Below are 16,465 nucleotides of genomic sequence, written 5' to 3'. Positions count from 1 at the left end.
AACACGATCTGAGCTTTCTAAAGAATATATAAAGCTGAATGCATGTAAAACGTATGTAGGAGGATTTGTTTCATCCCTGTGTATCATCTGAGGGTATTCACTTCACTGGGTATATGTGAGGGTTTACATTCAGGGGGAAGCCATATTTCCTTACCAACTACCAACTGCCTTTTGCTTTGCAACAATACACAATAACTCTCCTTAGCTGTTCTTTTTATACATTGTAAGCCAATGAGTCAGCAGACTCAAAAGAACATACCGCCAAACTTTCTGAGACAGGAATGAGGGACACCTTCCAGGACAAAGTAAAACAAAGGACACATCCCTGACATGCCCCTGTTACAAAGACCATAAAAAATTAAGAAAAAAAAATCAATTTAACTTAGCAAATTATTGATGCCATCCATGTTAAGTGTATCACATCCCTTACATACCAAACAACCAAAAATTAGAGGATACCTTGTGGTACTTTTAAGGTAAAAATGTTCTGGTGGCATCCTACATAGGGGAATCCAGGGAGCATTAGCAGTAACCAATTAACAATGTGGAAATGTATTACATGTTGTGAAACACCAAACTAAAAGTCTAAAAAGCAACACCCCTTAAGAATGTGAAGGGAAGTGGGAACATCAGCACACCACTAATATGTTGGATATTTTTCTGTTAAAAAAAATTAATTGGACATATTATAAAAAAAAAATGGAGCAAATGGATAACACATTACACTGAATCCATTCAACCAAGCACACAGCAATGGTGTCACTTTCGTTTAGAACAGCAGAACCTTTCCATGAACTGTTTTTGGTTTGTCAGCATGCTTTGAGGACATTACAACTTTATTTAGAAACCTTACACAATGGAGATTCTTCTCTTCTGATGACCTCCTGGAGTCTCCCCAGTGGCGGCTGATACTTTATTTTTTTTGGGGGGTGGGGGGTTGGGGCGGCAAAAAACCACCCGACCCCGTTCCGGTCCCAGTCCTGTTCGGTCGGTTCATACCTCCATGTCCTAGACACAAATTTGAACAAAGATGTTTTGACTTTACTGCACCCTTTCACATACCTGATCAATTTGATCTTGCTGCCCTTGGTAAACCGTCTCTGGATCAGTTGGAGGTCTTAAGTGGAAATCTGAATCACAAAAGTTTCCATCTCCATCCACATTGTGTAGACTTTCCCAGACAATGTTCTCTTCTGTAAGAAATCCTTGGTCCGTGACAAGCAAGTACAGCAGTCCCTAAAAATAAGTAACATTGTTTTTTATTTGCACCATCACCCAAAAAAGCAATGTTATTTACTGATGGGAGGAAAGATTTATGATCAATTGGTTATAATGTAATCAATATTAAAGACTTTGCAGCTCCTAGAGAAGATTCCCCAATAGCTCTTCAGTAAAAGGTTCTTATATACAACCTTTTGGATGTTGCTTGGGAGAAGGTGTCTTGGCTGACTAAGTAATCCCGAACAAGGACAGAATGAGCTCTCTCTCATTAATGTACAATGCAAGAAGTCGAGCCACTAAACCTTTAGCATTTTGTTAGAACAGCGTTCAAATCTAGTTACAGCTGAGAATGAAGATCTGCCTGCATGGTACAGACAATTGATTATTGCAAACACAGATGCCAAGCCCTCAATGGTTTCTTAGGCAAAAATATGGAATGGTAGAGGTGGGGACAAAACACAGCTTGTCCCTCACTGACTTCCAGTAAGCATAAAACTAGCGTATAACTAAAGGCAAAACTTTTTTTTTAAATTTTGGATGGAGTGGAGAGGGATTATGAGAATGCCTGGCAGTTTTTTGTTTTTTTTGCTGTCTGAGTCCCCGTTAAAGAAATTCACCCTCTCCATTAGTTCTGTTCACCATCATCACTGCAAGTGAAAGTAAAAGTGAAAGTCCCCCAAAAAATAATAGAGGGAAATCTTCCAATGGATACACTAGTTCTAATGACCGGGGGGGCGTGGTCCCCAAGAAATTTCTATAATTTACAGGGATCTCCTCTCACTTCCTGTTTGGCTATGGGACAAGAAGTGAAGATAAATCTCCAAAATAGGACACAAATGGCAAAAAAAATAAAAACCTGACAGGGGTTATAACCCTGCTTTACACTATCCAAAATGAAAAAAAAAGGTTTTGTCTATAATTCTACTTTAAGGCTAAACCAGTGTCTATCAGGGTATTTTTTCCATATATGGTAAAATTTGCATTCTTTTTATTGCAATTACATTAAACCCCACAAAATTATACATTTTTTCAAAGTAGAGACCCTGGACAATAAAATTGTGGTATTTACAATTTTTTTTGTTAGACAATATTTGTGCAGTTATTTATCAAAGGTATATTTTAAGAAAAAGATACACTAATGTATTTTCGTGCAAACAATATTATACCCAATTATTGTGGTAAAATGTAAAAGATGCAGCTGCGTTGATTAAATAGATAGCATGTCAAGCCTTAAAATTGCATGAAATGGAAAAAAATGATGGTACCTAAAAGTGTTATGATTTAAATTTAGATACACATGCTTACCCTATGCTGTGTGTTTAAAGCGGAGTTCCACCTATTTAAAAGTCAGCAGCTACAAAAAGTTTGCACTTTCCCCCCTTCCTGCCCAGGAAAATTTCCAGCTTTCAGCGCTGTCACACTTTGAATGACAATTGCGCTATCATGCAACACTGTACCCAAACTAAATTTTTATAATTTTCTTCCCACAAATAGAGCTTTCTTTTAGTGGTAGTGGAGTAGGACTGAAATTTTTGAAATTAAAAAAAAAACAAGTTTTTCTTTGTTTTGGTTATAAAACTTTGTTTTCTCCTTCACTGACGGGCACTGATGAGGCTACACTAACAGGCACTGATGAGGGGGCACTTATATGCGGCACTAATAGATGGCACTGATAGGCAACACTGATGAGGAGGTACTGAGCGTCATTACTGAGAAGCACTGATTGGCATCTGTGAAGGGCACTGACAGGCGTTACTGATGGGTAGTGACTGGCATTGTGGTGGGCACCTCTGATGGGGGGTGCGCTGATAATCAATGTGCTGATTAGTCAGGATAACGGAGCCACATTGTGGACATCAATCCGCAATGGGGCGGGCGGGAAGTGGTTAAAGGATAACCAAATAAATGCACATCTTTGTGCAGGTAAAACAAAATGTGCATTTTTTTTTTTTTTTTATTGGGAGCCTGTAAAGCATTGCACCCATGATCTGCTGGCTCTTGCAGACTGTCCATGTAAGCTGTCTGCTCATACCTTATACAAGCAGGCAGTTACACTCTGACATGAAGCATCAATGAGCTACATAGAGTGCTCAACAGCGCCCTGGTAGTTTATTGAGAACTACAAGCCGACAGCCACAAAGGCTATCGATAGTTAGTTTCCCATTCACAGAACTTGAAGAATAAATGATGCAGCTGGGTGGGTGGAGGAGTAGCTGCAGCAGTAACATGTTACACCCTGAACACAGGGGTAAAACGTCATAAAAGGTGAACTTATCCTTTGAAGTGGTTCTTAAGTCTGGGTACTTGCATTTTTTGCATTGAAGTAAATAACACCCCATTAACTATTCACCCCTCCCCAGCCACTTACCAGACTCCTCATCGATTTAGTGCTGTACTGTCTGCAGCAGTGCTGCTCTCTCTCTTCCTAGTCTCATAGGTAACTCTGAGAGAAGGAGTCACTGGCACATGGATTGCTATGGGACATCTGCAGAAAGAAGGAGAGGACAGCGCAGACGGGGGACTGCCAAAGAGTTAACAGACTGGGATCTGTGCAATTATGTTTCACAGAGCAGGTATGTTAAAAAAAAAAAAAAAAAGAAAATGTGCCTTTAGAAACACTTTATCTTTATTGGTATCATAAGGGAGCTAACAAGCCCCCTACCTGACAGCATCGGGCAGGTGACAGGTACGCTTTAGGAGATATCAGGGCTCTATCAGACAATGGGGGTTATTTACAAAAGGCAAATCCACTTTGCACTGCAAGTGCACTTGGAAGTGCAGTCGTCGTATCTCCGAAGGGGACATGCAAGGAAAATAAAAAACAGCAAATAAGAACGGCATCATTAGCAGTAATCAGCATTAAAAAAAAAGACACAAGTCCATCAAGTCCAACCTATGTGTGTGATTATATGTCAGTATTACATTGTATAGCCCTGTATGTTGCGGTCATTCAGGTGCTTATCTAATAGTTTTTTTAAACTATCGATACTCCCCGCTGAAACCACCGCCTGTGGAAGGGAATTTCACATCCTTGCCGCTCTTACAGTAAAGAACCCTCTACGCAGTGTAAGGTTAAACCTCTTATCTTCCAATTTTAGTGAGTGGCCAGGTGTCTTATTAAACTCCGTTCCGCGAAAATGTTTTGTCCCTATTGTGGGGTCACCAGTACGGTATTTGTAAATTGTAATCATATCCCCTCTTAAGCATCTCTTCTCCAGAGAGAATAAGTTCAGTGCTCACAACCTTTCTTCATAACTAATATCCTCCAGACCCTTTATTAGCTTTGTTGCCTTCTTTGTACTCGCTCCATTTCCAGTACATCCTTCCTGAGAACTGGTGCCCACAACTGGACAGCATACTCCAGGTGAGGCCGGACCAGAGTCTTGTAGAGTTGGAGAATTATCGCTTTATCCCTGGAGTTAATCCCCTTTTTAATGCATGCCAATATTCAGCTTGCTTCGTTAGCAGCAGCTTGGCATTGCATGCTATTGCTGAGCCTATCATCTACTAGGACCCCCAGGTCCTTTTCAATCCTAGATTCCCCCAGAGGTTCACCCCCTAGTGAGTAGATTGCATTCATATTTTTGCCTCTCAAATGCATTATTTTACATTTTTCTACATTAAACCTCATTTGCCATGTAGTTGCCCACCCCATTAATTTGTTCAGATCTTCTTGCAAGGTTTCCACATCCTGCAGAGAAGTGATTGCCCTGCTTAGTTTAATGTTGTCCGCAAATAGAGATTGAGCTGTTTACCCCATCCTTCAGGCCATTTATGAACAAATTAAACAGGATTGGTCCCAGCACAGAACCCTGGGGGACCCCACTTCCCAACCCTGACCATTCTGAGTGTTCCCCATTCATCACCACCCTCTGAACTCGCCCTTGTAGCCAGTTTTCAATCCATGTACTCACCCTACGGTCCATGCCAACGGACCTTACTTTGTACTGTAAACGTTTATGGGGAACTGTGTCAAATGCTTTTGTAAAATCCTTCCTTCCTTTACCTAGATGGCAGCTCACCTCCTAATAGAAGGTTAATAGATTGGTTTGGCAAGAACGATTCTTCATGAATCCATGCTGATTGTTATCATTTTCATTACTAAAATCTTGTATATAGTCCCTTATCATCCCCTCCAAGAGCTTGCATACTATTGATGTTAGGCTAACTGGTCTGTAATTCCCAGGGATGTATTTTGGCCCTTTTTTAAATATTGGTGCTACATTGGCTTTTCTCCAATCAGTTGGTACCATTCTAGTCGATAGACTGTCAGTAAAAATTAAGAACAATGGTCTGGCAATTACTTGACTGAGTTCCCCATGTACCCTCGGGTGCAAGCCATCTGATCCCAGTGATTTATTAATGTTAATCCCAGTGGGCAGTGCCGCCCTTTCCATCCCTCTACTCCATTCATAAAAGCTGTTCTATAGCTTCCTCAATAAAAAGTGCTCTATGAATGGAAGAGGTGGACCTTTCATTTATCCTCTCATCCTCCATTTACAGAACACCTTTCATTGCCGGAAGCTATAGGACAAATTCCACCTACTATACATTTGTTACAAGCTCCCATTCAGTATAATTTTTTAGCATTTTCCATGTGCTTTTTTCATACTTTATTTGCTCTAATTGAAGTCAGTGGTGCTAAAAATAGACTTTGTCGCACCAAAAGAAGTGCCTGCATATTGCATAAGTGTGAACAAGCCTCATAAGCAATAACAGGAATCGTTCTGTTGTGCATTTTTGTGCAATGGCCACGACATTGGTGAATGCGGCTTTAAAAATTGCTAGTTACCTTTTTACTTGCTTAAAAATCCTACTTAGCTTTCCCCTTCTGTGTTTTGTCAAAGAGGGTATTGTTGCAGTTACACCATGGTGATAGAATTTCATTAATATGACTGGTACTAAAAATATATAAGGCCATGCTTCTGCAATAGTTTGTTTTGCTTCCTAGAAAATATGGGTCGATAGAGTAACTGATGTTTGGCAATACCTTCCATTTTCAGGTTTAGGAGTGGTTCACAGGGTTTATGTTAACAGGAGTTTGTAGCAAACTTTCCTTTCTAATTCTTAAATGATATGCGAGGTCTACCATGTGTGCAGAAATGCTTCTGGTTGCAAGTAACTCTGGTCAGAGGCCTGGTGCTACATGTGCTAGGTGAGTACCAGCGGAGTAGTACTCTGCATTCCCCATATCACAGCCTTATTGGCATTCTGAGAGGTAGATTTGCTGGTACACCATATTTGGGAACACATCTTGGGTTCCAGGGTGACATTTACATCAGCTGCCCATGATTTTGCAATGATGTCCTATCCAAAGTAGGTAATCCACGCAGAGGGGTCACAGTTAATTGCTTCAAGAGCCACCCTGAGTGAGAATTCCTTAGAAGCATGATACTTGGTGTGAGTGGCCAATTGTGCAGCCTGATAAGTGTGGGACTCCATTGAGTTTAGATTGGTGCAGTGTGTGTCCAGGTAATTGCAGCCTATTTTCGATATGAATTACAAAGCCTGGCACTGCAAGATTCTCACTGCAAGAGAAGGAATCGGGACAAGCAAGATGCAGAATAGGTTGAGTAGTTTCAATAAGTACATAACTTTTATTATGGCTATTTGGCCCAGCCAGGAGGGCAGTAGGTGCCCCAGGTCATGTGAAGGGCTTTAGGTATATTTCCAAGTAGGGGAGTTGTTTAGGCTCCCACAGGTACAGAAAGGAAGATTCAGAGGTGTAAACCAGGTTTGTTGGTAGAAAGACGTTGAGAGCTTTTAACTTTTTGTAATCCATGTGAAGGCCCAATAAGCTTAATAACATGCTTTAGAGTGGTGGCCAGGTCAGCTAAAGAGATTGAGAAAGTTGTAAGGGATAAGATAGCATTAGTAAATAGGGTGCATTTTTGGTGGTGTCTGGCAAGATCAAAAACTACTATACTGGGATATTTCCTAATAAGTTGTGCCAGTGGCTTAGCAGAGAAAGAATCAGTGGATGAGTAAAGTTTGGCTAGGTGTAAGTGTCATGGCATACGCAGAGACAGATCAGTTTTTGCATCGGGTCTGTGTTGTGCAGGCACTCCAGGAGGGAGTTTTGTTCATTCCCCTCCAAGTAAAATGTATGCTTAATCCATCCAAGAAACTGTTTGTCTGCAGAGAGGTCTTGATCTTAACTTACGGCTTTATCAAGTTTATCTTTGTTCTGTTCTGGGGTAGGGGACTGCAGAAATTCTCTGGTCTTATCTTAAAATTTGCATGCCAACCAGAGAAGCTATTTAACTGTCTTTTGTTTGAGACTTGAGTCAAGTTGGATACATTTTCCCCGTATCACAGCCTTCTGTAAAGGAGTACAGTTCCTATTTCATTGCCTCCTGTATTAAAGTCTTTGTGTAAATAAATCATCAGACAGAGGCTGCCTAACTCCTGTAAATGAATGTGTTTCTGAGTGTGACATATCAAACAGTTTTGACTTATGTTTTTTATACTCAAAGTATCCCAATTCTGATGCAAACCCATGTTTGATTCAATAATTAGTAACACATGGTGTAGAACTAACACAAAATATTGGCATATAAATCGTGTGCAAAATAAATCATACAATGCAATAATTAAACCACATTCCTAGATTAAAGTGCCAAGGGCAAAGACCCACTGCCGCTGGCATGTGTGTCCACATCATCTGGTAAGAGTATTTACCCCCCCAATTGGGCTGAGGACGCACTATCCTGGGTGATCCAATTGTTGCTTTCCAGGTTTCTTCATGCACCTTCCCCTCTGTACTGGACCTCTTTGTTTGGATCCCTCCTCCCTGAGTGGACTGTTCTAGTATATTGTGACGTTAACACACCACTATATGAACATTACTCACTATTCAATTATTTGGAGTTTTATCACTACTTGAACTCTATTCACAATATCATTATTTGTATTTATTTGATCGTTCAGTGACTTTTTTGCACCTTTGCACTTAGCACTTTAATCTAGGAATGTGGTTTAATTATTGCATTGTATCATTTATTTTGCACATGATTTATATGCCAATATTTTTTTTAGCACTATACCATGTGTTACTATCTGTTTTAATTTGTCGAATTTTGTGTTAGCGCAGTAATCTCATCCTATTTACACTGATATTTGGATTCAATAATTACCTGATATCTGCCATTGTACAAATAAATGAGAAGGTCTGCACAAAGCTATTCCCTACTGTGTGGTTTTAATCGACAGGTTACTGATTTTGAAGTGATCCAAAATACCATAGATTAAATTGAAGCCTGGAAATTGCCTGAAGGCATGTTTGAGGTCAACATGCCTACAATTCAGCTGTATCCTGTCTGACGCCTTTCCTTTGGTTTTCAACAAAATTACATTTACTTGTGACTTACATTTTCCAGAGAGAATTGAATTAAAATAGTTCAACAGGTTTGTTTAATAGGCATGTGCAGAGAATAGACTATTAAACTGACTAGGCAAATGACCTACTAAAAATATACTGTATATTGTAAACTTTAAAAGGCTTGTAACAATACAAAACTAGGTAAATATAATCCAACATAACTACTTCACGCAAAACGACGTACCCGTACGTCAGTACTTTGACGTTAAATACTGGGGTTATGGCAGCAGCTAGCTGTGCTGTCAGAGGAGAGGAGCCATATCGCTTGTTCCTACTAAGTAGGAAAAACGATATGGCTCCTTTCCTAGTCAATCCTATCCCCATACAGTTAGAACACAGTGAGAGAACCCATAATTAACCCCTTGATTGTCCCCTAGTGTTAACCCCTTCCCTGACAGTGACGATTTGATTTTGGATTTGTACTGCGCCGAATGCGCTCCGTTAGGAGCATGTCTATGCCCACTGAGACCCTAAAGTCAAGTTGAGATTTTCAATAGAACGTTAAAAAAGGAGCCTAGAGTGCCCAATATGAAAGAGGTGAAACAGAGAAAAACCGGGGGGGGGTCAGGGGGGAGGTAACCCTCCAGATGGGGGAGAAAAAAAGAGCATACAAAATCCATTATTTTTGCACGATTCCTATTCTTCATCAGATTATCCATAGGCCTGGATGAAGAGGAAGGTTTTTAAACCCTTCCTGAAACTTAGGAGGGAGGGTAAGGACCTTAGAGACACTGGAAGGGGGTTCCACAGCTCATTGCCCTTTGTAACCAGGCGTCTGTTACCAGTAAATTTTAGTCTGCTGATTATTGTTTCTGTGAGAAGTTGGCCGATCGGAGTGATCCATGGTGAGAGGCCCATTCAGACAAATTGGGCCCACTTTCCGGTGTGCCTTATACATATAGCACGTTGCCTTGAATAGTACTCGCTTAGCGATAGGAAGCCAGTGCAGTTTTTCCAGCACGGGAGAGATGTGGTCTGTTCTGGCACATCCGGAGACCAGGCGAGCAGCTTGGTTCTGAGTTGTTTGCAATTTTCTTTGTCACTTCAATGGAAGTCCAAGAAAAAAGATGTTAGAGCAATCCAACCGTGATTGCACAAGACCCTGTACAAGAGATTTAACCGGTTTCCGTACAAAAACAGATCTTTAATTTTCCAGAGTCTCTGTATATAGAAGTTGAAGTTTTTGATACAGAGTTTTGCTAGAGGTATAAATGACAGGCAGGAATCAAAGATGATACCTAGGTTCCTGACCTGTGTTGCCGGCGTTGGGATGGGGCAGAATGAAGTGGGTCAGGCCAAGGGAAAATTGGTGGTCGATTGAGGGCCCACCAGCATCACCTCAGTCTTTGCTTCTTTAAGGCCTAGCTTGTTATCGGCCATCCATTTTTTTTATATGAAGGAGTCCATTTCTCAGTTGTAGGTGCATATTTACACAGTAATCAGTGCATTTTTATAGCACTGATCGCTGTATAAATGCCAATGGTCCCAAAAAAGTGTCAAAAGTCTCCGATCCGTCCGTCGCAATGTCGCAGTACTGCTAAAAATCACAGATCACTGCCATTATTAGTAAAAAAAATAAAATAATAATAAAAATGCCATAAATCTTTTACATAGTTTGTAGATGCTATAACTTTTGTGAAAACCAATCAATATACGCATATTGTAATTTTCTTTAGCAAAAATATGTAGAAGAATATATATTGGCCTAAACTGATGAAGAAATTAGTTTTTTTTTTTTTTTTGGGGGGGGGGGATATTTATTATAGCAAAAAGTAAAAAATAGTTTTTTTTTTCAAAATTGTCGCTCTTTGTTTATATCGCAAAAAATAAAAACAGCCGAGGTGATCAAATACCACTAAAATAAAGCTCTATTTGTGGGAAAAAAGTGACCCATTTTTAAATGAATGAGAAATTTTTTTTTTTTTTTAAAGCGCTCTGTCCAGATGAGCTTGCTCAGAAACGAACGTATACGTGAGTAGCGCCCGCATATGAAAACGGTGTTAAAACCACACATGCAAGGTATCGCTGCAATCGTTAGAGTGAGAGCAATAATTCTAGCCCCAGACCTCCTCTGTAACTCAAAACTGGTAACCTGTAGAAATTTTTAAACATCGCCTATGGATATTTTTAAGGGTAAAAGTTTGTCGCCATTCCACGAGCAGGCACAATTTTGAAGCGTGACATGTTGGGTATCAATTTACTCGGCTTAACGTCATCTTTTCACAATCTAAATAAAAATTGGGCTAACTTTACTGTTATCTTATTTTTTAATTCAAAAAAAGTGTATTTTTTCCAAAAAAAGTGCGCTGGTAAGACCGCTGCGCAAATACGGTGTGACAGAAAGTATTGCAACGACCGCCATTTTATTCTCTAGGGTGCTAAACATATATATATATATATATATATATATATATATATATATATATATATATAAATTAAAATGTTTGGGGATGCTAAGTAATTTTCTAGCAAAAAAAAAACTGTTGTTAACTTGTAAACACCAAATCTCAGAAAGAGGCTCGGTCCTTAAGTGGTTAAATAATGTTTTCATTGTGGTTACAATCAATGTCTAACAGCTATTGGCCTCCGCTTATTCCCATGTTTAAATTTTAAGTTTAGTCTACATGTGGGGGACACATGCAAATTGCCTACCTTTCCAAACTGCAGAGAAATGTGTTGCACTTTAGCAGATGCATGGGATGCCATTAATAAATAGGCTGCCCTACACCCGCGACATGTGCATGATCTGAACTGAGAATTAGAGGTGCAACGAAATTTCGGCCGCCAAAAATTATAGGCCGAAAACTGTTTTTTCATTTGCTAGAGTGTTAGAAAAGTAAATAAATAACGTTTAGGGGCTTCTAAGTAATTTTCTAGCAAAAAATTAAAAATAAATGATTTTAACTTGTAAACAAGTGTAAAAAAGAGGCTCCAACCTTAAGTGGATAGTAAAAATCCTACTCCAGGAAGCAATGAAAATGTAAAGCCATGAAACAAGCCACTTACACTGCACTTGTATTTCCTTTTGTTTCTTTGTTTTAATATTTACATTTCATGTCGAACACTGTTGTTTATGTGATAATTTGATGGAAGGATCCGAGGAGGTATTTTGGCAGAGAGCCTTTTCAGCATTTTATTGTGCAGTAGTAAGTCAGAAAGAAGCAATTATAGCTTTGAAAAATAGCGTATAATTCACAATTTGCAAGGTCTGCTCAGCAGAAACGGGCTCCATTATATAGGTCGTTTGCAGCAGAAAATGGCTCTTGCAGTATTAAAACAAAACTGCAGAGAATCAGAGTCCATGAGCTAAAACAGCACTTATGGTTGGCAATGGCAATTCTCCTTCTGTGGCAATGAACACATTGATATAATAATACACTACCCCATCTACATTCAATTATAAGACTTTCAGTTTTTGTTTTCAACCAGTAAAATTTCAACTCTTTATTCTCCAAAAAATGTATATTATTATAATGGCAATCAATGGGGATGCCTTTCACAGAATCAGTTAATTACAGAGCCATTTATTTCTTGCTAAGGTGAAGTTGGGGAATAGTGGTCTTTTATTATAAAATAAAAAACACAGCATAGAATATAGACAATGGGAATAAGCACCACTATTGCCTTCGCACTTGTGTTTAAATTAGGTATAGTATGTTCTGGGTGAAAGAACTTTTGTGACTATACTTACCTACAATGATATCTGGAAAGACTACCCTAATTGCCATTTTTGATAGTGCTACTCAATTTTGTAAGATAGTCAACTGCCAAACCTAAACAACAGCTTGAATTATACAAAAACAAGCTCTATCATTTTCAGGCAAATAAGGAAAAAGTTCAGAAGTGAAAGCAGCCCTACAGAGATATTTTCCTACACTCAGTTGACTGTTGGTCCAGTAATCCAACTGACAGTGCAGGCAGCCACTTGTAAACCAGTTCCTGTCTTTCTAATTCTACTGGCCATAGACATTTTAAAGAAAATCTACATTTTTTTTTTTTTTTTTTATAAAGTGCTCCTTCACCTCAACCTGCACAGAAAAATTAGCAATTTTCCTGTGCAGGTTAGAGTTTTTAAAATTTTAACAAAAGTGATATTTTTGTCATGTACTGCAGTTGTGGTGCGTAAAAATGCACATTCATTGAAAAGTAGAGCTCTGGTGCAAAAGAATGAAGACATTGTGCCTTTTTCTGCACCTCTGCACCCCAAACCTCTCCACTGCGTTGTATGAATAAGGCGTATAAACAATTGTTTTCTGTGTGCCCTTGCATAGACTACCATTTTTAAAGTGTAGAATAACAATGAAAGTCAGGAGCACTTTGTGATCACTTAACCACTTCAATACCGGGCACTTAGACATCTTCCTGCCCAAGCCAATTTTCAGCTATCAGCGCTGTCGCAATTTGAATAACAATTGCGCAGTCATGCTACACTGTACCCAAACTAATTGTTTTATCATTTTGTTCCCACAAATAGAGCTTTCTTTTGGTGGTATTTGATCACCTCTGCGATTTTTATTTTTTGCACAACAAATAAAAAAGACCGAAAATTTTGAAAAAAAAAACAAGTTTTTCTTTGTTTCTGTTAAATTTTTTTGTAAATAAGTACATTTTTGTCTTCAATGATGGGCACTAATATGGCTGCACTGACGGGCACTGATAAGGCGGCACTGATGGGCACTAATAGGTGGCACTGGTATGCAGCACTGATGGGCACTCATATGTGGCAATGATGGGCACTCATAGACGGTACTGATGGGCACTTATGGGTGGCACTGATAGTTGGCACGTATGGGCACTGATAGGCATGGATGGGCACTGATAGACACTGGGTGGCACTGATGACACTAATGGGTGGCATTGCTGGGCATCACTTAATTATGTTACACAATGGTGCCAGTCAGTGCCCATATGTGGGCGCTGATTGGCACAGATTTGGCATTTATTTGCACATGTGGATGGCCATGGGGGATGTACCTGGCCATCCACATGTTATGTGCCTCCCTGGTTGATCTGGTGGCTTCCCTGGTGGTCCAGTGTGGGCATCCGAGGGGGGGGGGCTGCGCTGATAAACAATCAGCGCAGACCCCCGTCAGGAGAGCCGCCGATAGGGAAAAGTGAGTCAGGAAAAGCCGATCACCAGCTCTTCCTGTTTACATTGTGATCAGCCGTGATTGGACACGGCTGATCACGTGGTAAAGAGCCTCCGCCAGAGGCTCTTTACCGAGATCGGTGTATCAGTGTGTCAGACTGACACACCGCACCACCGATCGCCGTGATGGGCACCCCCCACGGGCACGCGGCAGCTGTTATCATGAAGGATGTCATATGACGCCCAGTCAGGATAATGGAACCACCGCCCGGCCGTCATTCTGCTATAGGCCGGGCGGGAAGTGGTTAATGCACCTTGTATAATCAAATCTGAAGTTCAATCTGCTTATATTTTACCTTCCCTGGTTCCTCATTTCACCTCTCATCAGCACGCTAATGAAATTTTAAAAATATTACTTGTCTTCTCAACATTTTTTTTTTTCAGTGCCTGTAGCTTTCCATGCTCCCCAAAAAAGCTATACTTTCCATGAAATACTGTCCCTTGCCTGATAAGCCATAGTGGAGGCAAATGTTTAACCACTTCAGCCCCGGAAGGATTTACCCCCTTAATGGCCAGGCCATTTTTTGCGATACGGGACTGCATAGCTTTAACTTACAATTACGTGGTCGCACGACATTGTACCCAAACAAAATTGACGCCCTTTTTTTTTCCCACAAATAGAGCTTTCTTTTGGTGTTATTTGCTCACCTCTGCGTTTTTTATTTTTTGAGCTATAAACAAAAAAAGACCAACAATTTAAAAAAAAAAAAAACTAACAATATTTTTTGCTTTTTGCTATAACAACTATCCCCCCCCCCCAAAAAAATATAGAAAAAAACACATTTCTTCACCAGTTTAGGCCAATATGTATTCTTCTACATATTTTTGGTAAAAAAATAAAAAAATAAATTAAATAAAATAGCAATATGTGTATATTGATTGGTTTGCGCGAAAGTTAAAGCGTCTACAAAATAAGGGATCGATTTATGGCATTTTTATTATAATTTTTTTTTTTTTTTAACTAGTAATGGAGGTGGGGGGAGTGAACTGACTGGGAGTAGAGAGATTGATATCCACAATCACTAGGAACAGATGATGATCACACTGTACACCCCTGACAGAACGGGGATCTGCTTTGTTCACATTGGCAGATCCCTGTTCTGCCTCTCTGTGGAGTGATTGCGGATGGCCGGTGGGCATCTCAGCCACCAGCCACAGGCATCGGCGAGTGCCCACTGTATCTATTACACGAAGAGCCGTACCGGTACGGCGATTCTTGCAATAGAGCTGCCCTGCCGCAGTATAACTTTGGCGGCTGGCCGGCAAGTGGTTAAACAAATCTAAAATGTCACATGCTGGTAGGTTAATTGGCTCCTGTCAAAATTGGCCCTAGTATATGTATGTATAAAATGTGTGTTAGGGACCTTAGATTGTAAGCTCCTTGAGGACAGGGACTGATGTTAATGTATAATAAAGATATAAAGCACTGCATAAATTGACAGCGCTATATAAGTATCTGTAATAAATAAATAAAAAGAAAAAATACATTTAAAGTGTTTGTTACTCCAGCATTTCATATTCCTGATATGTACCTGCTGTATCATGTACTTCTATGAAAAAGTATCCTGTTCTCTTTGTATTGCTTTCTGTGAAACCCTTGGTGATCCTGCCAGTCCCTCTGCTTTACTATCAAAAGCTGACCACACTGTGCTGGGAGCTTAGCCTGCTCTTCTCCAATGATCGGACTTGTCCTGACCCCCCCCCCCCCCCCCTGCACAGCCATTTACTGGGAAGCTCTGTGTACTGTTGCTTCTCCTCCCCCAGCTCTTATGCAGCTGAGAACAGGGGGAGCAGAGGGAATGTGATAACGTAAAAAAAAGGGAGGGTGGGGGAGTATTTATAATGTTTTTTTACACAAATGTTTTTCATTTTGTTTCAATTTTAAAGTGAATGGACTGTTTTACAAGGTGATCATTTACAATCACTAATAACTATGCAGGAGTCCAGATAGTGCTCTGACCTTGTCCCTTCCTAGCACTACCCCCTTGGCTAAGTCTCATCCCTTGTCAGAAATGCTTCATGTCTGTTGGAAACGTTTGCCCCCATGAATTCACACATCTGGAAGAAAGATATAAATCACCATTTCTCTTTTAGAAGTAAAGTGACTGTCCATACATGACCCAGCATACCAATCTGCTCCATCTCTACCTCATTTCTCTCCACTCCCTAGGCCATGACAAGGTCTATAAACATAAAAAAGTGATGGCAGAAAAAAGACCAAGTTGTTCATCGAGTGTGCCCAGTTTTTTTTTTTTTTTTTTTTGTTAACTTTTTTTTGTCTGAGTATAGATCTATGTTTAAAACCATTTATAGTTGACTGGCTTACTACCTCTGTTGGAAGTTTATTCCGAGCATTACCCTTTCAGTAAAAAAAATACTTTTAAGATTAGTTTTGAACTTTCCTCTGGTTAGTTTGAGGTCATGTCCCTGTGTTCTTGATTTTGGTTTTGATATTAAAAAAAATACTGCCCTCTTGAACTTTATTCACCCACTTGATGTATTTAAAGGTTTCAATCATATCTCCCCTTTCCTCCAGACTGTATATATTAGGTTCCTGAAGGTCGCTCTTGATATGTTTTATCCACCAGACCTTTCACCATTATTATTACCCATCTACCCCTGCATCCTCTCTCAGGGAAACATGATTATCGGCTGCTCTCTGCATTTCCTGCCCTTAGCAACCTGCTCTACTTCCTTCCTAGCCAGCCATAATC

At 39.9% G+C, this 16,465-nt stretch overlaps 1 protein-coding gene across 1 annotated transcript in view; it reads right to left on the bottom strand.

The window, feature by feature from the left end:
• MINDY2 (MINDY lysine 48 deubiquitinase 2) overlaps positions 1-16,465 on the bottom strand; it is a 218,933-nt gene that overhangs the window by 98,571 nt on the left and 103,897 nt on the right. Inside the window, exon 7 of the mRNA XM_073618817.1 lies at positions 1,063-1,236. Coding sequence (XP_073474918.1) covers positions 1,063-1,236 — 174 coding nt within the window. The remainder of the gene's footprint in view (positions 1-1,062; positions 1,237-16,465) is intronic.

Source organism: Aquarana catesbeiana, linkage group LG03 (assembly GCF_042186555.1).
Source record: "Aquarana catesbeiana isolate 2022-GZ linkage group LG03, ASM4218655v1, whole genome shotgun sequence".
Taxonomy (NCBI): domain Eukaryota; kingdom Metazoa; phylum Chordata; class Amphibia; order Anura; family Ranidae; genus Aquarana; species Aquarana catesbeiana.
This window is presented reverse-complemented; position numbering and strand designations above follow the sequence as displayed.